Source organism: Pecten maximus, chromosome 2, assembly GCF_902652985.1.
Source record: "Pecten maximus chromosome 2, xPecMax1.1, whole genome shotgun sequence".
NCBI classification, from domain to species: domain Eukaryota; kingdom Metazoa; phylum Mollusca; class Bivalvia; order Pectinida; family Pectinidae; genus Pecten; species Pecten maximus.
This window is the reverse complement of record NC_047016.1, coordinates 37,535,889-37,562,113: the sequence shown is the minus strand read 5'-3', so window position 1 is coordinate 37,562,113 and position 26,225 is coordinate 37,535,889. Positions and strand designations below refer to the sequence as shown.

The window sequence follows — 26,225 nt, the reverse complement described above, 5'->3', positions numbered from 1 at the left end:
TCATTAAATGTCATTGTCGATCAATAGTAAAATGACATTAACCCATGTTTAGCTATCACGATGGCACAACTAGGAGTCCAGGGGATTTTTTTTTCATCGCTGGTATATTGGTAAAACATCAGCATTTACCCGTACTTTCTAGCCTAAAACCCTGAGTAAAAATCATACAAATATATTATCAGTTATAATCAATCATATTCCTGGGAAAACACCACTGTAAATTTTGTTGGATGAAATCAAAAGTGTAGATTCCTAACAGGCAGTGGGAGTATTTATGTGTCGCCATCCAAATCAATTACAGCCCCGCAGAATAATGACGCCATATGCCCGCTCGTCCATATGCCGAAGAATCAACCTTTTACTGAAACTTGTTTAACCGCAAAAAAATCATTACTATGGGAATTCAAAATGTCAGTTTGTCTGTCGCTAGCTACCCAAATAAATTTTATAGTGACGTGGATATATTTCATGCTCCGAGCAAGTCATTGGCGTTCTGCTAGTACAACGTGTTTTATTATCTCCTATGCAAAAGAGTTATCACCAAGAATGTGTAGGAGTCTGTTTTATCAATGGAAACTTTAAAATGTTCGCTAACATAAAAGCACTGACCACAGGGATTTGGCATGAATTCGGTAATATTTGGTTCTTTAATACATATATATGGAGCTTTGGGTTGATATTCGTGCCAAGTCTCTTTGGCACTGATCATGATAAATTAGTTCCTTTAGATTAATTCTAAATCTTTATTTCCTTATAAAGCATAGACTTATAAAGGGAAAGATTTTTTACTGGGTTTTGAAAAAATCCAAAGAACATGTGAATACATAAAGGTGTCAAACTAGTGTGTGTCATTTACAAAATACATTATCCACCGGTACCGGTCAAAAACAGTGTGTGTCATATACACCGGTATCGGTCAAAATAGTGTGTGTCACGTAAAAAATTGTAATCCATCGGTATCGGTCAAAAAAGTGTTTGTCGCGCGAAAAAAAAGTGATCCATCTGTAATGGTCAAAGTAGTGTGTGTGACGTAAAAAAATAATCCACCGGTATCGGTCAAAGTAGCGTGTATCACGTACAAAAGTGTAATCCACCGGTATCGGTCAAAGTAGTGTGCGTCACGTAAAAAAGTGTAATTCACCGGCATCGGTCAAATTAGTGTGTGACACATATAAAATATAGTCCACCTGTACCGGTCAGAATAGTGTGTGTCATGTACAAAATGTGTGAAGCACCGGTAACGGTTCAAAACAATTGTGTCACTTAAAATTGTTTAATACAGCGGTATCGGTCAAAATAGTGTGCCAGTCATCAAAATGATGTGTCAGGTCAGTTAGTTGACCCTTGGGTGTATGTTTTTTGTCTCTCAGGTTTTAAATGACATATATACCAGACAAAGTTGTAAACCTCTAAATTTCTGAGAAACAGTGATTTGATCTCCGAAATTGATAAAAAAATCAAGTGTCAACTGGATGCCTTTATGCATGTCAGATCTATACAATGGCATCTGTCAATTAAGTGTCAAAATCGTGCGTGCCACCTGTGTATTTGGTGTGTTACCTGTCGAAATCGTGCGTGCTACCCGTCAGTTTGGTGTGTTACCTGTCGAAATCGTGCGTGCCACTCGTCAGTTTGATGTGTTACCTGTCAAAATCGTGCGTGCTACCCGTCAGTTTGGTGTGTTACCTGTTGAAATCGTGCATGCCACTCGTCAGTTTGATGTGTTACCTGTCAAAATCGTGCGTGCCACGTATTTATTTGGTGTGCTACCTGTCAAAATCGTGCGTGCCACGTATTTATTTGGTGTGCTACCTGTCAAAATTGTGCATGTCATCTGTCTATTTGGTGTGTGACCTGTCAAAACTGTGCGTGCCATCTGTCTTTTTCGTGTGTTATCTGTCAAAATTGTGCGTGCCATCTGTATATTAGGTGTGTGACCTGTCAAAATTGTGCGTGCCATCTGTCTATTTGGTATGTGACCTGTCAAAATAGTGCGTGCCATCTATCAATTTCGTGTGTTATCTGTCAAAAATTGTGCACGTAACCTATTTATTTGGTGTGTCACCTGTCAAAATCGTGCGTGCCATCTGTCTATTTGGTGTGTTACCAGTCAAAATCGTGCATGTCACCTATTTATTTGGTGTTACCTGTCAAAATCGTGTATTCCACCTGTCTTTTTGATGTGTTATCTGTCAAAGTCGTACATGCCATTCGTCAGTTTGGTGTTACCAGTCAAAATTTTGCATGCCACCTGTATACGTGGTGTGTTACCTGTCAAAATTTATGTCGAATGTCTAAATAGTGTATAGAGCTTGACAAAATGATGTGTATCACTTATCAAATAACACGTGTCAACTGTCAAAAAAGGTTATCATTTGTCAAAATAGCATTTGTCATTTGTCAAAATAGTTATCATTTTTCAAAATAGCATGTGTCAAATGTCAAAAGTAGTGTATCATTTGTCAAAATAACATGTGCCAACTGTTAGATTAATGCATCAATTGTCAAAATAGGATGTGTCAAATGTCAAAAACCAGTTTATCATTATGTTAAAACAACAGGTGTCAACTGTCAAAATAGTGTATCAATTGTCAAAATAATGTGTGCCAGCTGTCAAAACAGTGCATCAATAGTCAAAATAATGTGTTTCAACTGTCAAAAAAGGTGTATTAATTGTCAAAATAGCATGTGTCAACTGTCAAGATAGCATAAATGACAGAACTGTGTTTGTCGATTGTCAAAATAGCATGTTTCAGCTGTCAAAATAGCATGCGTCTACTGTCAAACTAGCATGTGTCAACTTAAAAACAACATATGTCAACTATCAAAATAGCATGTCAAGTGTCAAATCAACATGTGTCAACTGTAAAAATAGTACATAAATGTAGCAACTGTTATAATAACGTGTGCACAGTAAAAAAAAAGTGCAAAGATTTAAAATAACATGTAAACTGTCAAAATAAAATGTGTGAGACGTCATAAGAACATGTGTCAACTGTCGAAATAGTAGTGTTAACTGTCAAAACAGCATGTGCGTTAAGTGTCAAAATGATGTGTCAACTGTCAAAATCATATGTCAACAATCAAAGTTTGGTAATTGTCAATATGACATGTGTCAAATGTAAAAACAATTTGTGTCAACTGTCAAAATAACATGCGTCAACGGTAAAAAAAAAAGAACATATGCATATTTTCAAAATAGTTTGTCGATTGTCAAAATAACTTGTTAACTGTCAAAATAACATAATTATTATATCATAAATCAACTGTCAAAATAGCGTGTGCCAACTGATGCGTATATGATTTAAAAATAGGATACTCGCTTTATAGATGTGTTGATTACATCTGTGTGTCATGTGTGAATATGATAATGACACCTCGTAAAAATCTTTAGTAAATCAAGTTTTGAAAATTTAATAAACAGATTTAATTAATCACATTCACAGCTACATTCTTAACTTATTTTTTAAGTAGGGATTTTAAAGTACATAAACGCATGCTCACATTACTATATTTTCTTTTGTCAGTATATTAAACTAAAACGCACTAAAACTATTCAGAGAACGAGTTGATTTTGGTGTGTAGAGACAGGTGATGTATGGCTGGTTACACCATTCAGCACATTTATGTACTTTTAAACGCCCCCTGTGACAATATACACACACCTGCCTACAGGTAGGACGTGTGCCTGAGCTGTTTACCGTACCTGTGGCCTGTCCCATACAGGTACAAACCACTACGCTGGTGTGAGACCGACAACGGTCTGTGTGAAAGACATCTCTTATACGCATCTTTTTTTCCATTACCAGAAAAAATTGTTGACATGCTGCAACTGAAAAGCTTTTAAAATCGGTTCGTTATTGTAATGTGCAGGGTTTCGGTAGAAGGCTGATTTAAAGTTCTTCGTTTGAGCTTGTCCCACGATATTAACTGCACCCCTGTATTCCTTTATCTTACAAATCAGGAAATTGAAAATATTAAATTGGGCTTTATTTAATTTATCAAAATTCTAATATTCATTTTACTCATATCATTATGTAATTATTGTTCAATTAAATTCATTATACAAGTTTAACGTGACGGCGTCCATCTCAGTAATACGACACGGTATATGATTGTACACTTTGATATGGAAGCCATTTATGCATATGGCTACTTCAAATCCGGCGACTCGTACATGTATACATGTATACTAGATCGATCTTATTGATTCTCTAGTAATTGTATAGATTTCTTTTTCATTTCTCACTTTACACCAATAAATTCACAAAACTGAATGAAAGTCTAAAATATTTCGTATCGTGACATTGATGTGTCTTTGTCGTGTTGGGATAGCATTTCAACAGTACAGTTTCGCGTTTTCTTTATAGATTCTAGCTATAATTGATTTTTAGTACATATTATTTTCAAAATTGGAAAAATTGTATAATATCATGTCCTAGGGATACAAAAAGAGCCTGTCTGTCCTAGCATTGCATATAGGAATCCTTCATCATCAGTATTTCTCCACCATCTCAGTATAAGCCAGTGGAGGCGGTGTTGTTGTAATTATATAAATTGCCATATAAATATAAAATTTCCCAGGAAACATAAGTCATCCTTTATCACACACGATCAATGAGACTGCCCTTGGAACACTTACCTTGTAATGCTGTGTGAAGCTGCCAATGCTTTCTCACTGTCAGTTTTTTATGCGTAGAACTGTTCCGGTGAAAATCTGTTGGTGTGGAGCAGAGGAGGAAAATTAAAAATCCCAGTAATATCTACAATAACACTGAAATTGACATCGAGTAAATGAAATATATTTGATTGACTCTTCCAGCCGATATTAACACCACTGTTAAAGTCAACCAATGCATGTATCGGCTGTGTAATGTATTATAGCCAAGTATTCTATATTTAGTATGCCGATATACACGAGTTACGTACAAACTGTATGATGAAGACAACGAGAAGGAAAATGTAGTCTGTCCTCTGTACACCAAATACCAAGGAAAATATAGAAAATGATACTTGTGTAGTGCACGAGCTTGGAATCAATACAAACACGATACACAACCTCTTTCTCTAAAAACACTTACGCCTATCCTGATGTCGCCCCGGCTCCCGCGTTTGCCACATGAAAATTTTAATACAGACAAATAGATTTGAGACTAATAAACTGCCAACAACCAAGTTAGCCAATATTGTGAAGTGAGCATCAGGCAGACAGAGTCGACATCGAGTGTTTATCTGATCATAAGTAGTACAGAAAATCGAAGCACTGGGCTTTTCGTTCCGTGCCTGGCGCCTGCCTGCTTAAATTAATGGTAAGGCAATGCGACTATGCGTCAGCCGGTGACTGTACGCCAGACAGAAAATTTGACCCGGCGCCCACCTCGGCAGGCTCTCCCCGCTCGCGGTGTCAGCCTGTCGCGCCAGTACGTCTACCGCGCGCCCCGAGACGTGCCCTGCAGTTTGAAAGGAGATACCGGTGTATATATATATGTTATGTGGGGCCTCAGAATCTAGGTAGTCTAGCTGACTGTCTAGGGCGGTCCATTTGATGGATACGGCGAACAGTCAACAGTGCGAGGATCACTTGTAATTTTGCTTATAATTACGGTTAGATTCTGGAGTTATCCTTGGTTCAGACAACATCACCACGTCCTGTCTCGTTCATACATAGATGGGGGATACATATTAATATTTATTACTTACAACACCACATAGAAGAATGTGTACACGGTTGTTAGAAAAGTCTTTCGATGGGAGAGTTGTATTATACTAATTAGTCTAAAGCAATGTTGTGTAATAATTGTTTAAGTTCTGTATGCTTGTGAGTCGAATTACCAAATGAAATGTTGCGCGAGTTTTGACTACAATCTTCTCATGCAAGTAATGTATGTGTGTACTTTGTGGCTAGCAGCGGAGACAGCAACAGCGGGGAAATGATTGCTCTAGAGCAAGCGAGACAGACGATGTCGCCAAGACGAACGCCCAGAGACAGATTAAGCTGTATCGATGGCGCGTCATCCAGTTAGCCGGCAAAGAAAGACGTTTTTGTTTTTTATGTCATACATAAATAAAGAGCGTGAGTTTAACTCCACTGTAATGTTTGTAGTGGGATTCTACAGAGAATACAGCGTCCACGTCAATACAATAACGCCAATCTTTGTTTTTACTCAGACATCGCAAGTTCATAGTCTCGGATCAACCGACAAATTCTCACAAGACAGGGTTCAAAGATATGAGGGAGAAGCCAAAGGGATGCTGGCAGTATCCTAAACCGCCACGATGGAAAAGTATCACAGACGATGTTATTTTTTTTTTTTATAGCAAATGTGTTTTGAGATAATATTAAAAATTAAAGATGTCATAAGAAACAAATTAGGGGAGGGAGTGATGTAGAGTGGGGGGAAAGGGGGGGGGGGGGGGGGGGGGAGGGGAGGGTTAAGCAGTTTAAAATATTTGAAAACATAGAGGGAAGAAAAACATTACAGGTTTAAAGATTTGGTTCTTGTCCAGGCCACTGATGGACGATTATTAGCTAATCTGCCCGTCGTCCGGCCGGCTGTCCGGCGTCAACTTTTTCCTTAAAACAACTTCTTCTCAAACACAAAGAGGCAATATGTCAAGGGTAAAATACGATAAAATCTTTAAACAACTTCTTCTTAATAACTTAGATACCCAGGGACTAAACATTGGGCCTGTAGCAAGTTTGGGTAAAGGGCTACCACGTTTGTTCAAATGAATTACCTTGACCCGCATTCAAGGTCACAGGGTCAAATATTCTAAACTATTTAAACAACTTCTTAATAACCAAGAGGCCCTCGGACTTAATATTGGGCCTGTAGCAAGCTTGGGTAAAGGGCTACCAAGTTTGTTCGAATAAATGACCTTGACCTACATTCAGGTTACAGGGATAAAATATGCTAAAATCTTTAAACAAAAAAAATCTTGATATTCAAGAGACTCCTTAGACCCGATATTATGCCAATAATATGCTAGAAAAAAAGGCTTAAACTATTTACTCGAATAAACCTAGCTAGCCTTCTCTGATAATTTAATAAAATGGTAATCAGCATTAGTTAGTATCTGTATGTAAATGACCTAGATCAACCTCAAATTGCTCTAGAAGCAGGTGGACGATTCAAGCACATTGGGTATCTTGTTATAGTACTGTCATACTGAAATACCACACCTGTACACGGTACCTTGACATTCTACCCGATCATAATATACCTACAATGGACAAATAAATCATTATCGCCAACTAATGACCTTAAAGGCGAACATCAAGCGGAGGACAGCAAGTACCAATTCTACAGACTTTGATCTATAAACTTTCCCAACCCTTCCTCACCCGAACGAATGCTCATCTAGAGGCTAAAATGAGAAAGTTTCTATGGAGAAATTGGGAGGAAATAGTGATGTAAGAAGACAAAATGTTCCAAATGGAATGGTCTCGTTCGTGCCATGTATATGTTATCGTGTAAATTGGACGTGTCATGGATTTATCATGTGTACTTGACGTGTTATCATGCATACTAGGCGTGTCATGTATGTGTTATGTGAACTAGGCGTGTCATATGTACTTGTTATGTGTACTAGGCGCGTGATGTACGTGTTATGTGTACTTAGCGCGTGATGTACGTGTTATGTGTACTAAGCGTGTCATGTATCTGTTATCACGTGTACTAGACGTGGCATGTACGTGTTATGTGTACTAGGCGTGTCATATACGTGTTATGTTTACTAGGCGCGTGATGTACGTAATATCTGTACTAGGCATGTCATGTACGTGTTATGTGTACTAGGCGTGTCATGTACGTGTTATGTGTACTAGGCGTGTCATGTACGTGCTATCATGCATTCTAGGCGTGGCATGTACGTGTTATGTGTACTAGACGTGTTTTCTACCAGGGTTAGCACGGGCCTTGAGAAAGTCTTGAATTCCACCTTGGGCATTGAAAAGCCTTGAATTCCACCTTGGGCCTTGAAAAGCCTTGAAAATTGGTTTACAGCCTTGAAAAAAGCCTTGAATATTAAGGTTTCATTAGGATAAGTGAAACCCTGGCCACTGATCATTTGGATTCATCTTTGTCTATGCTGCCTCCCCTACAGACGTTAGTAATTACCATGTCAAGTTGTATTTTGATCAAGTGGATAGTTATAAGTTGCCTTTTTGTTCTCTTGTTCCCTCTCAAGATGACTTAGATGACAGGTAAAATGGGCCTTGGATATTTAATTAAGACATTGAAAAAGCCTTGAAAAGGCCTTGAATTTGGTTTGACAAAATCCGTATGAACCCTGTGTACGTGTAATGTGTACTAGGCGTGGCATGTACGTGTTATGTGTACTTAGCGCGTGATGTACGTGTTGTGTGAACTAGGCATGTCATGCACGTGTACTAGGCGTGACATGTACGTGTTATGTGTACTAGGCGTGTCATGCACGTGTTATGTGTACTAGGCGTGCCATGTACGTGTTATATGTACTAGGCGTGTCATGTACGTGTTATCATATTTACTGCATGTGTCATTTTCGTGTTGCCGTGTGTACTAGGTGCATAATGTTTGTGTTATTGAATGTACAGGAGTGTCATGGATGTGTTATCGTGTCTACAAGACGTAGTATTTACAAATGATCATATGCAGTAGATGCATCAAATACGTGTTATCGTGTGTAGTATGTGTGCTATGTACATGTTTTCATCTGTATTAGGTGTGTCATGTTCGTGTTATCATTTGTAATAGGTGTGTCATATGTTTGTGTTATCATTTGTAGTAGGTGTGTCATGTACGTGTTATCATTTGTAGTTGGTGTGTCATGTACGTGTTGTCATATTAATAGACGTGTCATGAACGTGTTACGTGTTAGTATGTGTACTATGTGTGTCATTTATCTGTGGACACTTGAATTAGGTGAGTCATGTACGTGTTATATATAATAGATACTATGTGTGCAATGTACGCACGTGTTATCATGTGTACTTGTCGTGTGATGTACGTGTTATCATGTGTACTTGTCGTGTAATGTACGTGTTATCATGTGTTTTGTCGTGTAAAGTACGTGTTATCTTGTGTACTTGTCGTATAATGTACATTCTATCACGTGTACTTGTCGTGTAATGTACGTCTTATCATGTGTTTTTGTCGTGTTATGTACGTGTTATCATGTGTACTATCGTGTAATGTACATGTTATCATGTGTACCTGTCGTGTAATGTACGTGTTATCATTTGTACTTGTCGTGTAATGTACGTGTTATCATGTGTACTATCGTGTAATGTACGTGTTATCATGTGTTTTTGTCGTGTTATGTACGTGTTATCATGTGTACTATCGTGTAATGTACATGTTATCATGTGTACTATCGTGTAATGTACGTGTTATCATGTGTACTATCGTGTAATGTACGTGTTATCATTTGTACTTGTCGTGTAATGTACGTGTTATCTTGTGTAGTTGTCGTGTAATGTACGTGTTATCGTGTGTACTTGTCGTGTAATGTACGTGTTGTCATTTGTACTTGTCGTGTAATGTACGTGTTATCATGTGTACTTGTCGTGTAATGTACGTGTTATCATTTGTACTTGTCGTGTAATGTACGTGTTACCGTGTGTACTTGAGGTGTTATGTACGTGTTATATTGTGATAGAGGCATGTCTTGTGCGTGATGTGATGTGCATGAAGGTTAGTCATTTGTTATCGTGTGTACCACGTGTGTCATTTACGAGGTATCATGTGTAGTACGTGTGTCATGTTTGTGTTATCGTGTCAACACAAATTATCTTGTGTAATAACAAATAAATATGTCTTGCATGTGGTATCATCTGTACTAGACGTGTCACGTATATGTGATGGTGTGTGCTGTATGTGTTATCATGTGAATTATAGGTTTCATATGCGTGTCACCATGTGTACGAGTTGTGTCATATGCGTGTTATCGTGTGAACTAGACGGAACATGTACGTCGTATGTATTTGACGTGTCACGTACGTGTTATCATATCATAAGTACTGGACTACCTGTGTGTATTAAACCTGTCATGTAGAAGTTATCATTTGTAGAAGGTATGTCGTGTACGTGTTATCGTTAGAAGAAGGTGTGTCATATATGTTTTATCATTTTTAGTAGGTGTGTCTTGCATATGTTATCATGTGTACTTGTCGTGTAATGTACGTGTTATCTGTACTAGGTAATTGGACATTTAAGAAAATTTGTATGTGTTATTATTTGTAGTAGGTGTTCATGTACGTGTTACCACGTGTTAGTATGTGTGCTATGTGTATCATTTACCCTGTGTACTTGTCGTGAATGTACGTGGTATCATGTGTACTTTTCGTGTTATGTACGTGTTATGTGTACCAAGTGTGTAATGTACGTGTTATGTGTACCAAGTGTGTAATGTACGTGGTATCAAGTGTACTTGCCGTGTAATGTACGTGTTATGTGTACCAAGTGTGTAATGTACGTGGTATCAAGTGTACTTGCCGTGTAATGTACGTGTTATGTTTACCAAATGTGTAATGTACGTGCTATGTGTACCAAGTGTGTAATGTACGTGCTATATGTACCAAGTGTGTAATGTACGTGTTATGTGTACCAAGTGTGTAATGTACGTGGTATCAAGTGTACTTGCCGTGTAATGTACGTGTTATGTTTAGCAAGTGTGTAATGTACGTGTTATGTTTACCAAGTCTGTATGTACGTGCTATGTGTACCAAGTGTGCAATGTACGTGTTATGTGTACCAAGTGTGTAATGTACGTGGTATCAAGCGTACTTGCCGTGTAATGTACGTGTTATGTGTACCAAGTGTGTAATGTACGTGTTATCATGTGTACTTGTCGTGTAATGTACGTGTTATGCGTACCAAGTGTGTAATGAACGTGCTATCATGTGTACTTGTCGTGTAAAGTACGTGTTATTTGTACAAAGTGTGTAATGTACGTGTTATGTGTACCAAGTGTTTAATGTATGTGTAATTTCGTTTACGTGTCGTGTAATGTACGTGTTATCTGTACTAGGTATTTGGACATTTAAGAAAGCTTGTATGTGTTATCATTTGTATTATATGTGATATATATATATACGTTATCATTTTTGGAGGGCGTGTCTTGTATGTGTTATCATTTGTAGGAAGTGTGTAATATATGTGTTATCATTTGTAGGAAGTGTGTAATATATGTGATATCATTTGTAGTAGGTGTGATATGTACGTGTTATCATCTGTACTAGGTATGTTATATACGTGTTATCATATGTAATAGACATGTCATGTACGTGTTACCACGTGTTAGTATGTGTGCTATGTGTGTCATTTACCATGTGTACTTGTGGTGTAATGTACGTGTTATGTGTACTAGGTGTGTAATGCACGTGTTATCATGTGTACTATCGTGTAATGTACATGTTATCATGTTTACTTGTCGTGTAATGTACGTGTTATCATGTGTACTTGTCGTGTAATGTACGTGTTATCATGTGTACGTGCCATGTAATGTACGTGTTATTACGTGTACGTGTCGTGTAATGTACGTGTTATTATGTGTACGTGTCGTGTAATGTACGTGTTATCATGTGTACTTGTCGTGTAATGTACGTGTCATTATGTGTACGTGCCGTGTAATGTACGTGTCATTATGTGTACGTGCCGTGTAATGTACGTGTCATGTGTAATAGGTGTGTAATGTACGTGTTATTAACTGTACTTGTCGTGTAATGTACATGTTATCATGTGTACTTGTCGTGTAACGTACGTGTTATTATGTGTACGTGCCGGGTAATGTACGTGTTATTATGTGTACGTGCCGTGTAATGTACGTGTTATCATGTGTACTTGTCGTGTAATGTACGTGTTATAACGTATACGTGTCGTGTAATGTACGTGTTATAACGTGTACGTGCCGTGTAATGTACGTGTCGTGTAATGTACGTGTTATAACGTGTACGTGCCGTGTAATGTACGTGTCGTGTAATGTACGTGTTATAACGTGTACGTGTCGTGTAATGTACGTGTTATAACGTGTACGTGCCGTGTAATGTACGTGTCGTGTAATGTACGTGTTATAACGTGTACGTGTCGTGTAATGTACGTGTTATCTGTACTAGGTATTAGAACATTTAAGAAAGTTTGCAGAGTGATAACACACCATAAGTCATTAGATTGATTTTCTTTACGTTTTATTACAAAAGCAGATAAACTATTGAGATCACAAACATAACACGTAATCTAAAGAAATAATAAACATCAACAATGATATGGTAACACCTCTAGATATCGTAGATTCTAACCTCCTTCTGGTAGTGTCTGTTATAATGGAAACATAGTCTGTGGAATGGTCACTTTTATATCCAAATAGTTTACTCATTGGCTTTAAAATTGATGTAATCAGCAATTAACATACATAATCACGTCACCGTCTGTAACACCGCTTTTGACTGGGTGATAAAGCGACGTAATGATTTCTTTGAAGAAAAAAAATCCATCAATCAAAGTAGAATTCACAAGGATTGTGTATAGTAAATCAAATTATAAGGATTAACTTGAATGTTTTATTTTAAGGAAATATAGCACAAAAAGGTGTATACTCTCATCATAGCGGTTGATTTAGATTAGGCCTTAAGTACACTCCATTTTTTGTGTTTGATATCCATAACATAGAAAACATATTCATGTTGATCCTGAAAAGTCAAAGAAGAAGTATCGCAAATTGTAAAGTGTAATTTTTTATCAGATAATTATGTTTCTCTAAACATTTCAGAGAGGAAACATGAAAAACATATTTCTGTTATAAATCTAAGTTTCTTATCTACATAATTGTTATTGGTATTATAAATCACCCTGTCTCTAAAATGGGGGATCAGTTTCAGACTTCGCCCGAGTTTCATCTTGCTCCAAAACCAGGAGTTAGACATATTATTTTGATTGACAGATGGACCTGTGTACGATATGAGAAATCTCGGGCTACTATCAACCAACCGAACAAAAAGGTATGAAAAATTCCAGAATTTTGTGAAAGTGTAAAATAACATTTCGATATGATTATATATTAGTAACACATTGAAGTATTTATATATACATTTGACTTGTGATGTTTTTTATCTGTTCAATCTATTGCACGGGCACACCTTACTGTCTAGTTGTGTTTCAAACAGTTGTAAATGAAATTAAAATATTTCATATATGCATGGATCCATGATATATGTAACTCGTCCAAATTTATTATTTCGGGCAAATTTCCAGCAATCTTCGAATATTGCCCTTAATAACCCAGAAATGGTATATTGTGTAAGGGAGGGAACTCTGGGAGGAAATTACTCTTGAGACAGGAATAAACGATGAGATAAGTTCAGTAGGAGTTGTCCCCCTTTGGAACGGTTACTTTTGTTTAACCATCGGAGCTATTCATTACTGGAATGTTTACCTATAAAATGTCCATTCGTACAGACCATAAAAATGTTTGCAAATGAAATAACACAGCAATAAATCTTTTAAATTTTCTAAAATAGATAGGGGTTATAAATAACTATAAACAATGAAATACACACGTGTCAAAGATAAACATTAATATTTATGTACCGAAACATCATGAGATAATCTACTTTTTTGCCATTGTAAAATGGTCAATAAATATTTCAAATATTTTCAAGGTTAATGATATAAAAATAAGTGATTTCTTCATATCACGAGTAATCTTATCTCAGAAATATACTTAATAAATATCATTTCTTACAGTATTTCAGGGCACATTAGTGATACCCCCTGACTAGAAAGAGCAAACCATTTCATTTACCATGCGCTCTTCTTGAAAATGAAGTCTCTACCAGAGTTGTCTTTCCTTAATCCCACTTCATTAGTTGGTGTAAGGGACGACAACTCTGAGTAGAGATTTGACAAATCGAAAGGACCTCGAAAGCGAGGACGTCGCAAATGTCGCAATTGCAAATGCAAAAGGAAGGAGTAATGAAAAATATCTTTCCGCGCTTGGCCTCAAACTTGGGCTCTGTAAGCGTACATGTACATCCTACCAATAGACTAAAGGGAAATTCCCATACACATATACAACCACTTTTTATACTTGTATTTAAAGAAATAAAAAAAGTGTTTCTAGATTTTTTAAATGTGTCGAGAAACAAACTATGATACTACAATGTCGTATTCTGTGAAATGAAGTTTTAAAATTTTAAACCGCCGCACCAACATTTCATTTTGAAAATACATAATAATTATAGCACATTAATCACCAGCCTCACGGTCTCTGTACTAAACGTATATTTGTATTACTGATAAACAGACTGTGGGAACTTGTGTCAATATGGCTAATCATATGCAAATTGTCACATTCAAGAAGTAACATCAGGGCCGAGTTGCTTAAATGGTGATAAGTTTATTCACTTGATTAGCAAAATTTTCTCTTCACCTTTACTTCAAAATATCCGTGTGTAAATTCCCAGATAGGAAGAGACTGGAGGATGCTCTAGGGTTTGGTGACTTTCTGTTATTTAGTTTTACCAGAAATTATTTCATCAGGCTTTTAATATTGTTAAGCTGCGAATATTTTTTTGAATAACTGTGCCCTTATCTAAATATTCATTCTTCTTCTCCATTTTTACTTAACTACAAGGTATGTAATTATAAAGTCAAATTCTAACTGATGTTTTCACAATAGATTGAATTGTCACTATGATACGATGTCTTGTTTTATCATGTTTATGCTGTTATGTATCGTCAACCTATATATATAGGAGTCAGATTTATATAAGTGTCTTGACACTTGTTTCTGATTCCTTTTTGCATGCTTCATATATTTTACATGTATCGTTAAATGTAAATTGTCAAATAAAATACTGTTTAAATATCTATGATATACACACTTTGTGAAAAATTATCTCATTGCAGAGTTCATTATGCAGCGAAATAACACCGGGCTGATACAAAATGACGAAATAGTAAAATATCAATAAAAATATCAATACAACACCCAAGAGGCCTAGAAATCGAGTATTACACGGACAGAAAAAAATAAGTTGATAAACGATTATTCATGCTGTCTTGGGAAAGGGACAAAGCCTAAACTCGTTTCTTTTCTGCTAAAAATTAGCGAATTGAAAAAAAAAAAAAAATGAATAAATAAACCCGCGCAATTTCTTTCTAAACATGAATATATCGATAAAAAAAATAAAAGCATCCGATGAAAACGCGCAATTTCTTAGTTTTATAAGCATGAATATATCAATAAAAATTAAAAGCATCCGATTAAAATGTTCCCATGCTTTATCAATTCTGTTCTCTTGGCTATACACAAGTGTCTTACTCTTCGCACTAGAGAATGGCCTGTCGTAAGTGATCAATTTTCTAATTTTACAGTTCACACATCACGCGTGCCATTAGTTTCGGCTTTCTCTTCATTACTGATCAACGTCTTTGTGTTTTCAGATAGATCCGTTAAATTGATATCCGTATTGTCGTCGACGTCCTCTTCCTCTGAAGACCAGGGTTGTATCCTCCCCTTGGCAAATACGATGTAAAATATCCCTCCAAACGCATAAATAGCAGCGGCGATGTAAAAAGCCACTCTCCATTCTCCCGGTGTTTTCTGTAGAATGAATGAATGGATGAGTTTTATCTTAGATCCATTTACTTGAGACACTGCATCAATATAATAATAATTTACCCAATAAATGAATGAATGAGTGAATGGATGAATGAATGAATGGATGAATGAATGAATGAATGAATGAACATTCAACGTACGTAAAATGTACAAGAAGAATATTTATTAATAATAATATATATTATATAAATGTTTTTTATTACCAATATATATGAATATATGTTAAACTTCCAAAAGACACAGAACACAATCATAAATCTATATCTACAATTCTTTTTGTTACCACACAGTCGAAAACATGTTGTACAAATCAATTTATAATTGAAATGAAACATTTTACGTGCAATATGATTTTAACGTTAAATGAACCAACTCACATTTTGCGTGATTGAACTGACAACATATGGCGCAAGAATACCTGGCACGCTCGCGCCAGTGTTCGTTATACCAAAAATAGTCCCGGCGTACTTCGGAGCAATATCGGCGTGGTTCACAAAGAAAGAGGCAAATTGAAACCCGCAAAACGCCAAAGACAACGTCAACAGGGCGACAGCCTCGATCTGATGAAAACAGTCCATGTAACCAACGGCAATCAGGAATACTGCAGGAACAAACATTCCTGTAAAACAAACGTAAACATCCTTGAAAAACAAACATCCTTGTTAATATCCCTGTAAAGTAACAATGATAAACATGTGTTATTATGAATGCCATGCTGTTTTAAACGAACCCGAGTCACGTGACTATATATCTTACCTATTGATCCGCACAGCTTCCTCGTCCATTCTATAGACAAAATGTTTCTAGATATGAAGAAATCGGCAAAGAGGGCAGCAATGATGACAAAAATCCAAAACACGATATACGGAATCATGGAAAACACTCCGTTCTGAAAAAAACAACAAAAAAAAAACAACAATATTTAGTGTAATGATTTCAAAGACTTGGTGCACGCTGTTTGTGACTCAAATGTATATGAAGGTTACAAATTTGGAAGCAAAATGTATGTAATGGTATGCTATGTAGTTGTTGAAGTTTTCAAATGGAGTGACACATGCGTTACAGAACACAAACAGTGATTTTCTTTTTCCAATTCAGTTTGACTAAAGGTATTTTACATAAATAAACTACTTTTAAGTCTACATGTTCATTCCCTCAAACAGAGGCAAACATGAAAATAAAGGATTTGGCCTAGATTTACATGGTGATGTCGTCGATGAAGCAAAAGCCGCTTACTCTTACGAAACACATGGTCTTATTCTCCTTTGTACTTTTAAAATGGTTTCCATGCAAATCTGTAGTTTTTGTTTGTATGTAGCTTTGGACTATTGGTTGTAACGCTAAAGGTTTGGACTATTGGTTGTAACGCTAAAGATTTGGACTATTGGTTGTAACGCTAAAGGTTTGGACTATTGATTGTAACGTTAAAGGTTTGGACTATTGGTTGTAACACTAAAGGTTTGGACTATTGGTTGTAACGCTAAAGGTTTGGATTATTGGTTGTAACGTTAAAGGTTTGGACTGTTGGTTGTAACGCTAAAGGTTTAGACTATTGGTTGTAACACTAAAGGTTTGGACTATTGGTTGTAACGCTAAAGGTTTGGACTATTGGTTGTAACGTTAAAGATTTGGACTATTGGTTGTAACACTAAAGGTTAGGACTATTGGTTGTAACTTTAAAGGTTTTGACTATTGGTTGTAACGCTAAAGGTTTGGACTATTGGTTGTAACGCTAAAGGTTTGGACTATTGGTTGTAACGTTAAAGATTTGGACTTTTGGTTGTAACACTAAAGGTTTGGACTATTGGTTGTAACGCTAAAGGTTTAGACTATTGGTTGTAACGCTAAAGAATATGGCTTATGACTTACTGATTTGATATCAAAATGAAGGACTTCTTTCATGTATGTCGGCATTTGTGTAAGCAGCATGTACGCTCCATAGTTACCGCAGAAGTTTGCAACAAGTATAGACCAAACAGGAAGTGACGTCAGCATAGCTTTCCATGGAATCGGGTGTTTCTGAAATAAATGTTTCCCAAAGCTGAATGTACAGTTACAGAACTTAGCTAATTTATTCAACTGAAGTATTTTGTTTGAGTACAACCACACGTCAATAAGAAAAGTCCATAAAATATGTTTTGTTAATAAAGAGGGAACCTTATCCCTGATGTGATAGCATTACACAATATGACCGTCTCGAAACCAAAAATTCATTGTAACACAATATGACCGTCTCAAAACCACAAATTCATTGTTATACGAATAATGCGTATGCTCGAGAAATAAGCATGAATTTTGCTTCCACATGAGTCAAATGGTAACTAAAGGTGTCGTTTAATAAATGATTGAAATGATTCTCAAGTATCGACATCAAAGCTTATATCTTTATTAAAAGATATCATTACATAAATCGGGTACCGGTCCACATAAATAAGTATCTCACCTTCTTGTGGGAGTTCTTGGTGGAATGAAATACACATCCCAGCGAACTCTCGATATACCGAACTTCTCTTTCAGATATGCCTGGCTTTTCCGCTGGTGTGTTCCTTACACATATCAACCAGACAAACGTCCAGATCAGAGCCAAACCTCCTTAAAAGTTAAACGTGAAACTGTCTACCTATTGAAAACTAGTGTAGCATGTTTGTTTATATAGAGTTGAATTTTGTAACCATTACCGGACTTTGAACTACACTGCCGTGACACATATTAAGTACATACAGGTGAATTCCGTAAAGTATGATGTTGATGACATTTCCCACCATTGACCCAGTCACATCGTTTTCTCCAAGCGACCCAAAAGATCTTAAAGTTACATTTATAGTGCTCCCAGTTCATCCCTGCATCAGAACACCCTTATGCTATACACATTTGAATCAAAACCCATTTGTACACGACAATTAAATTTATTTCTAGCGATATTTCTAAACTTTATATATGTTTTTATTTTACTATGATATAAACGTACCCAGTACGTAGAAGATGGCAGGCCAGCCTCCGTCAAATCCGTACTGACACAGGAGGCTCGCTATTGGAAAGGCCAACGCGTTCCCTAGCTGACACCCTCCGAAAGAGAAACCGACCAGCCGACTCCGTTCCTCTGGTGGGGCCCACTTGGCCCACAGAACCTGGGCCCCGGGATACATCATCGCCTGTGTAAAATTATTGTTAGTAATCATCAACGCCATTGGGCGACATGTCTCATGGCAAAATGACGTCATCATCGAAATGTGTAGATCTGCCACACGATGAAATGGCGGCGTATTGGCATAATCATGATGATTTTATGGTTAAAAGGTAACTGACAACGTTGCAAAAATAAATTATTGGCTCTTTGTCTCTTGTTTGATTTTTTATCAAAAAAAGATATATGTATATATATATAATTTATTATACATCAGCGTCCATATTGGTGAAACGTTATGGAGAATAGCGCAAGGAACTAGCAGAAAAGTTACGTACAAAATACATAACAATGAAATTTAAACAAAACAAAATGTTATACAGAAATAAAAGCAAAGTACCTCACCAACTCCTATCAGTACTCTCCCAATAAGGAGGAGATAGGGGCTCCCTCTGGCGAGAAGCGGTGTAAGTAGCGTGAGTGCCGATACAAGAAGCATCCCTCCAAAAACGGTTTCGCGCGGTCCGTATTGTTCCGCCAGCCACCCAGCCGGAATCTGCATTATAGTATAGCCCCAGAAAAAGGCTCCCAGTAATATCCCCCGGAGACTTTTGTCCCATCCGAATTCCCCCGTCTGTGGTATTAGAGGAAAAAAGTACACGTATGTATGAATACACACAGATAGATACGAATAGCAATAGTATTGGTCACAAGTTCCATGAGCATTGCTGAAACATTTAGCTTAGATATTTCAAAAGTTTGTAATGTCATTCATCCACTAATTGACATCTATAAAACTAGTTTCTTACAAGTAACAGCAGTAGCCTAAAACGTTTGTTGTCAGAGAAGATTGTTTATTTTCCATAATATAGCTAAAATCCTTCCCTACAGCTGTGTAATGTTCAATAGTTATTGGTAAAATGTATGGCGTGGCAAGTGTATCATAATTATATAGCAATTTGCATCCTCATAAAGGAAATATTCAAAATTTTAAATAATTGATATTAATAGATTCTGTTGATGCAAACCTTGAAAATTATATGTAAAACAATTAAAATCCTAACTTCCGGCTTACTTCCGGTCTAAGGAGCGGGTGCCTATGTTGAACACACAATTATTTCCGGTCTCAGGAGCAGGTACATATGTGGTACACATACTTACTTCCGGTCTGAGAAGTTTGAAGCTATGTTGTACAAACACTTACTTTCGGTCTGAGGAGCAGGTACCTACCTGTGATTGGGATGACCAAGCGGACGTTGGACAAACACTAACTTCCGGTCCTTCTATCTCATGGTTCCGGAATGATATGTTTTGTGTAATTAGTCCGGAATCATAGCTATGGTTACGGAATGTCACGTGTGATTCATTAGTGGATTTCTCGAGATTTATACCAGTTTCATTGGCCACTTCCTGTTTGACCATACATATGATGGCCACACTCAAATTGACTCGATTAGCATACAGACAGAAGAATCCCATAAAACAGATCAAGGACAGACGCACTCGGTGTGATGTCCACCACGGAACTGTGGGTAAAACAAACACTATAAAGTCACATCCTTTATGAATAAGTTATATGTGAATTCTGGAATACTGTGAACGTACATATTTTCGCGGTACTGTTATTTTAACGATTTTCGCATTGTAAGCACTCCTCTAAAATTGTGGTTGTGCTTTTGTATGCTATTTTTAACGGCAAGATAAATTAATGTCCCAACTAATCATTGGATTAATCTGTAGAAGTTAAGTTATACGCTAAAATTTGAGCAGGTATGTCCCTGATTTGAGTGCTCCAAAATAAAAATAAAAAATAAATAAATAAAAAAATAAATAAAACAAAATAAAAACCCCCAAATACAACACTATATATGACTAAAAGACACGACCGCGTAAACCAACGTAACATTCACATACCACTGGTGTCGGTTCATAAAACCAAAATAGAATTTCCAAGACTTACTCTTTGGAAAGAAAAATTGCAAGAACATAATATTCGTAAAAACACATGGTTCTACTGAGTCAATACAATATAACAGAGTTACGTACCTTTCGTCTTTGTTGCTTCAGCTTCGGGGTGCTCCTCAAGTGGTTCATCGACATCTTTCTTAATTACTTTGTAAGAGTCCCAGTGGTGTAGACTTAGACTTGACTGTCTGTGAAAACCTCCACCGGAAGTAGTTCTCCTTCGCCTCGCGCCACTTTCGCCAGGGAGAGAGTCGACACTGAACTGGGTTTGGAGGATACGTTTGTTAACAGGAGGTCCGCCCATTCCTCCATTTTGACTTGTGTTAGTTGTTTCGGCGGTGGCCGTCATCTAGATCCCGGATGTATATTTCCTGGCAACTAAAAAAAAGACCTCTCGATTTTATTACAATCACGTACATATTCACACCTCTGTGTAAAATGCTTCATCGGTAATTTTTCTATTTAAATAAAAATCAATAACTGTGATATACGAAAATTCATCCACATGTCGGTATAGGATTCATAAACAGGTTCGTGAGATCCACATATCTGGGATCCACATATCAGTATAAGATCTTACACAGGTTTGTAGGATCCACATATCTGAGGTCCACATATCTGGGATCCACATATCAGTATAAGATCGTACACAGGTTTGTAGGATCTACATATCTGAGGTCCACATATCTGGGATCCACATATCAGTATAAGATCGTACACAGGTTTGTAGGATCTACATATCTGAGGTCTACATATCTGGGATCCACATATCAGTATAAGATCATACAAAGGTTTGTGGGATCCACATACATGGGGTCCACATTTCTGGGATCCACATATCTGGGATCCACATTTCTGGGATCCACATATCAGTATAAGATCTTACAAAGGTTTGCAGGATCCACATACATGGGATCCACATTTCTGGGATCCACATATCTGGGATCCACATATCAGTATCAGACCTTACAAAGGTTTGCAGGATCCACATATCTAGGATCCACATATCTGGGATAAACATATCTGGGATCCACATATCTGGGATCCACATATCTGGGGTCCACATATCTGGGGTCCACATTTGGGTTTGGGTTTGGGGGCCCCCCATCGGGTTCAGGGCACCGCGCTGGTAGGAAAATGAATATAGCAAATTTGCAATCATTCGGGATCAGGCGCGGATCCCGAATTTTCGAAAGGCCAATAATTTAGAAATAATGCGAGCGACGTAGGCGCGAGCCGATTTTTTTTTCTCCATTTTTAAGGCTATAAAAAAATTTCCTCCTCCGAAAAAAGGGAAAATTTACCTAGAATAGGTATTCACTTTAAAAACTTATTATTTTTCCTTAATAATTGACAGGTTTTTAACTTTTCAAATCTGATAGAATGTGTATCAAAAGCGAACCCTATATGCTGCTAATTTGTCGACAACAGATGCCAGTGCCGTTTCATGTTATACGCTGTTTCCTCATTTGTACCTGTCGGTAATTTTATCACTCTATTCACGTTAAAACCGCGCATTCTTATCCATGTTGTGTTTCTGTCTTGTTCTCATTATGGAATCAATCAACTTCACAAATTATCATCAACTTATCGAATCTATGTGATGAAGTTAAGCAAAATTTCGTATAAAGATATAGTCTAAATATTGACTTACCAGGCTAGTGCAGACGACCGACACACAGGTCTGAGGATTGATATACTAGTATAAAAGTCGGAATGTTCCGGATGTACAAGATAAAGTTGTTATCGTTGCCTTCAAGAAAACATTTTCAGTTCGAAAATTTACAGATATTTATATTTATCGAAATAAATATCAAAATTCTTTAGTTTTTTTGTTTTTCCCCCCTTTTTTAGATTTTGGATGTCAAAAAGTGTGTGTGTGTGTGTGTGTGTGTGTGTGTGTGGGGGGGGGGGGGGGGGGGGGGGGGGGGGGGGGGGGGGGCAAAAAGATATTGCCCCCCCTGCCGCCCCCCCCCCCCCCCCCCCCCCCCCCCCCCGCTTCCTACCTACGCCACTGATATGTATATACCATACATCTGAGGCCCTACACGGCTTATGCAAGACAGTAAGATATTGGTCAATCTAACGCCTGAGCTAGCACACCTTTAGGATGGCAATCAATACAGGCAATGTATTGCGTAATGTAGCCTATCTTTAGCAGTGCTTTTATATTTTGTCTTGTCGGTGTAGTTATTAAATACTCACGTGAATTGACAGTCAGTGTAAACACTGAATACTGACATTACACGTGAATTAACAGTCAGTGTAAACACTGAATACTCGCATTACACGTGAATTGACTGTCAGTGTGAACACCGAATACTGACATTACACGTGAATTGACAGTCAGTGTAAACACTGAATACTGACATTACACGTGAGTTGACAGCCAGTGTAAACACTGAATACTGACATTACACGTGAATTGACAGTCAGTGTAAACCCTTAATACTCACATTACACGTGAATTGACAATCAGTGTAAACACTGAACACTCACATTACACGTGAATTGACAGTCAGTGTAAACACTGAATACCGCAGTTACTCGTGAATTGACAGTCAGTGTGGAGACTGAATACTCACATTACACGTGAATTTACAGCCAGTGTTAACACCGAATACTGACATTACACGTGAATTGACAGTCAGTGTAAACAATGAATACTCACATTACACGTGAATTAACAGTCAGTGTAAGCAATGAATACTCACATTACACGTGAGTTGACAGTCAGTATAAGCAATGAATACACTGTACTCACATTACACGTGAATTAACAGCGTAAGCAATGAATACTCACATTACATGTGAGTTGACAGTCAGTGTAAACACTGAATGCTGACGTCACACGTGAATTGGCAGTCAGTGTAAACACTGAATACTGACATTGCACGTGAATTGCAGTCAGTGTAAACACTGAATACTGACATTGCAAGTGAATTGACAGTTAGTGTAAACATTGAATACTCACATTACACGTGAATTAACAGTCAGTGTAAACATTGAATACCGCAGTTACTCGTGAATGACAGTCAGTGTGGGGACTGAATACTCACATTACACGTGAATTTACAGCCAGTGTTAACACCGAATACTGACATTACACGTGAATTGACAGTCAGTGTAAACAATGAATACTCACATTACACGTGAATTAACAGTCAGTGTAAGCAATGAATACTCACATTACACGTGAGTTGACAGTCAGTATAAGCAATGAATACTCACATTACACGTGAATTAACAGTGAAAGCAATGAATACTCACATTACATGTGAATTAACAGTCAGTGTAAACACCGAATACTCACATTACACGTGAATTAACAGTCAGTGTAAACACCGAATACTCACATTACACGTGAATTAACAGTCAGTGTAAACACCGAATACTCATATTACACGTGAATTGACAGTCAGTGTAAACACTGAATACTCTCATTACATGTGAATTGACAGTCAGTGTAAACACTGAATACTGAATATTTACACGTGAATTAACAGTCAGATTAGCACTGCTAACACGACGGCATGCAAATAGACATACGTATTGTGTGAATCAACATTTCAATAATTAATTTCGGTTCGTGTTAAAACAATTGTCTCAGATATGGAAAGAAAATTAACTGATACTTTTGCCGTCCTTTTAAATTCTCTAATATGCCAACATATTTGACTTATCATATTTTTTTTTAATTTTGTATAAGCTTAACCATTCTTTCATTTTATATGTTCATCTATAATTACGATTACTTTTCTGGTGTTCAATTCATAATATGTTTTAATTTTCTAACAACATATATTGACTATCATCTACAATAAGTACAGAAAAGCACACTCATCATTTTCAATGTCAATTGTTATTTTAAAACATTATTTCAGGGATCTCATTTAAAAATATTTACTTACCTGAAACTTATACTTCTTATGAAAAATACTTATGCAGCTGATGATGAATTTTCCTCTACTGACAATCCAGTCTCTACCGTCTTACGGTTTCACGTGTCCGTACACACACATATATACATGTATACCACCACGCGCACGTTAGCAAAGTACGCAATAATAGTGGAAATTACGGCATTCCGCATTTATAAATGATTGAAATTTAAAATAAATAAATATTGACAAATAAACAAATTTCAATTACAACCTCGTGCATGAAAAAATCGTTAATTAACTAATAAAAGTGGAAATAGTATTCTACGCTTTGACATTGGGAAAATCGATATAAAGGCATAGGTTGCGACTCAAGGTTGAATCGTTAATAAGGACATTTGTAAACACAGATAGTTTACGCCGTTGACCTGTTAGGTGATGTAACACAGCGGTAAGAATACGACTATATCGATCAGGATATTATCTACGGTTCCTACTAACTTCAGCTATTTTAAGCACAGATAGAAACCAGATAATTGAACGAGATCAGGAAAACACGTTTTATCCTGACACTAGCTTGCGGTATAAATTGAGTTGTAGCAATAACACAGAATAGAGGTGTTTACTCAAACTGGTGTTTGTTGGATTTCCTTAAATCTAATCAACGTAAAACGCATAAGGTTTTAAATGTGTTGAGTCATGATCTTTTAAAACTCTCAGGCTTCCTTGAATTTTACAATTTGAACAATAAAATTATGGTTTCCGAGTAAAAACAAGCGGACACAGGAAAATGTATAATTGAAGTATTGTCTATCAGGAATGATGGAAATATATTTCAAATGCAGACAACACTATGCCTATAATAAAAAATATATATATACATTGTATATATATGAACGCTGTAAAATGAAGATGTTTTATAGTTTGTCTTGCTGTCTTTCTTTTTTGATGTTTTTTTTTAAAAGCAATCTAACATGCTATTGATTGTTACATGTTTATGTGCTAAAGCTAAATACCATTCATCGTTAAATACATATTTCTATGTTGGCAATAACAAACCGGAAGGCGGTTTCATGATACTTCATGCGTAAACATACTGTGTCCGTTTCAAATCGCACGTAGGCCTATACATGTTTTGCATATTACGTTGCTATTTATGGTCAAATGTCTAACGATTAAAATTTTGTAAACAAATTAAAATATATTGGCGCCTACAGTCCTCACAGCTTTCCGTTATTAAACGTGGACATTTTAAGGACATTTTAAAAATGTATTCTATTAAGGGGGAATCACTCATATTTTCAATTGAAACAGAGCATAATGTAATGTCCTATATGTTTTTGGTTGAAATACTAAATTCTAATCACGTAGGCACTTGTATCTGGTAATTAACACCCATAGTTAAGATTATCCCCGATATGTATTATACAAAGAAACGTATTCAGCTTTCATTCGAGATCCTCTGAAAACCGTTCGAACACTCTCATAAAAAAATGATAGTTTTCTTTTTTTCACATTTTGAATTTACATTTATAGCTTTAGCATTCTCAACTAACCTTTAAGTAACGTCCCAAACATAAGCCACGTGTTTTTTGCCGGTAAAAGATATAATTTATCCTCGTATATTTCTGAAGCAGAGATTATCTGTTCAA

The 26,225-nt window shown here is 36.7% G+C and overlaps 1 protein-coding gene across 1 annotated transcript; it reads right to left on the bottom strand.

Annotated features, from left to right (window-relative positions):
* Window positions 1–12,152: 12,152 nt before the first annotated feature.
* LOC117321981 (sialin-like) lies at window positions 12,153–24,802 on the bottom strand. Its single transcript, XM_033876633.1, has 10 exons — window positions 24,604–24,802; window positions 20,774–21,070; window positions 19,958–20,253; window positions 19,128–19,361; window positions 18,572–18,755; window positions 18,047–18,195; window positions 17,473–17,622; window positions 16,360–16,492; window positions 15,981–16,222; window positions 12,153–15,585 (listed from the first exon to the last, which is right to left on the bottom strand). The coding sequence occupies exons 2-10, from the start codon at window positions 21,039–21,041 to the stop codon at window positions 15,358–15,360; spliced, it is 1,884 nt and encodes a 627-aa protein (XP_033732524.1). The 5' UTR covers window positions 21,042–21,070; window positions 24,604–24,802; the 3' UTR covers window positions 12,153–15,357.
* Between the last annotated feature and the right edge of the window lie 1,423 nt (window positions 24,803–26,225).

Coding starts and splice junctions, on each gene's coding strand:
- LOC117321981 (XM_033876633.1), bottom strand. CDS start 21,041: ATGACGGCCACCGCCGAAACAACTAACACAAGTCAAAATGGAGGAATG. Junction 18,196..18,571: donor TGCCATCTTCTACGTACTGG/GTACGTTTATAT, acceptor TTAACTTTTAAG/GAGGTTTGGCTCTGATCTGG. Junction 16,223..16,359: donor GAAGCTGTGCGGATCAATAG/GTAAGATATATA, acceptor TTTGTTTTACAG/GAATGTTTGTTCCTGCAGTA.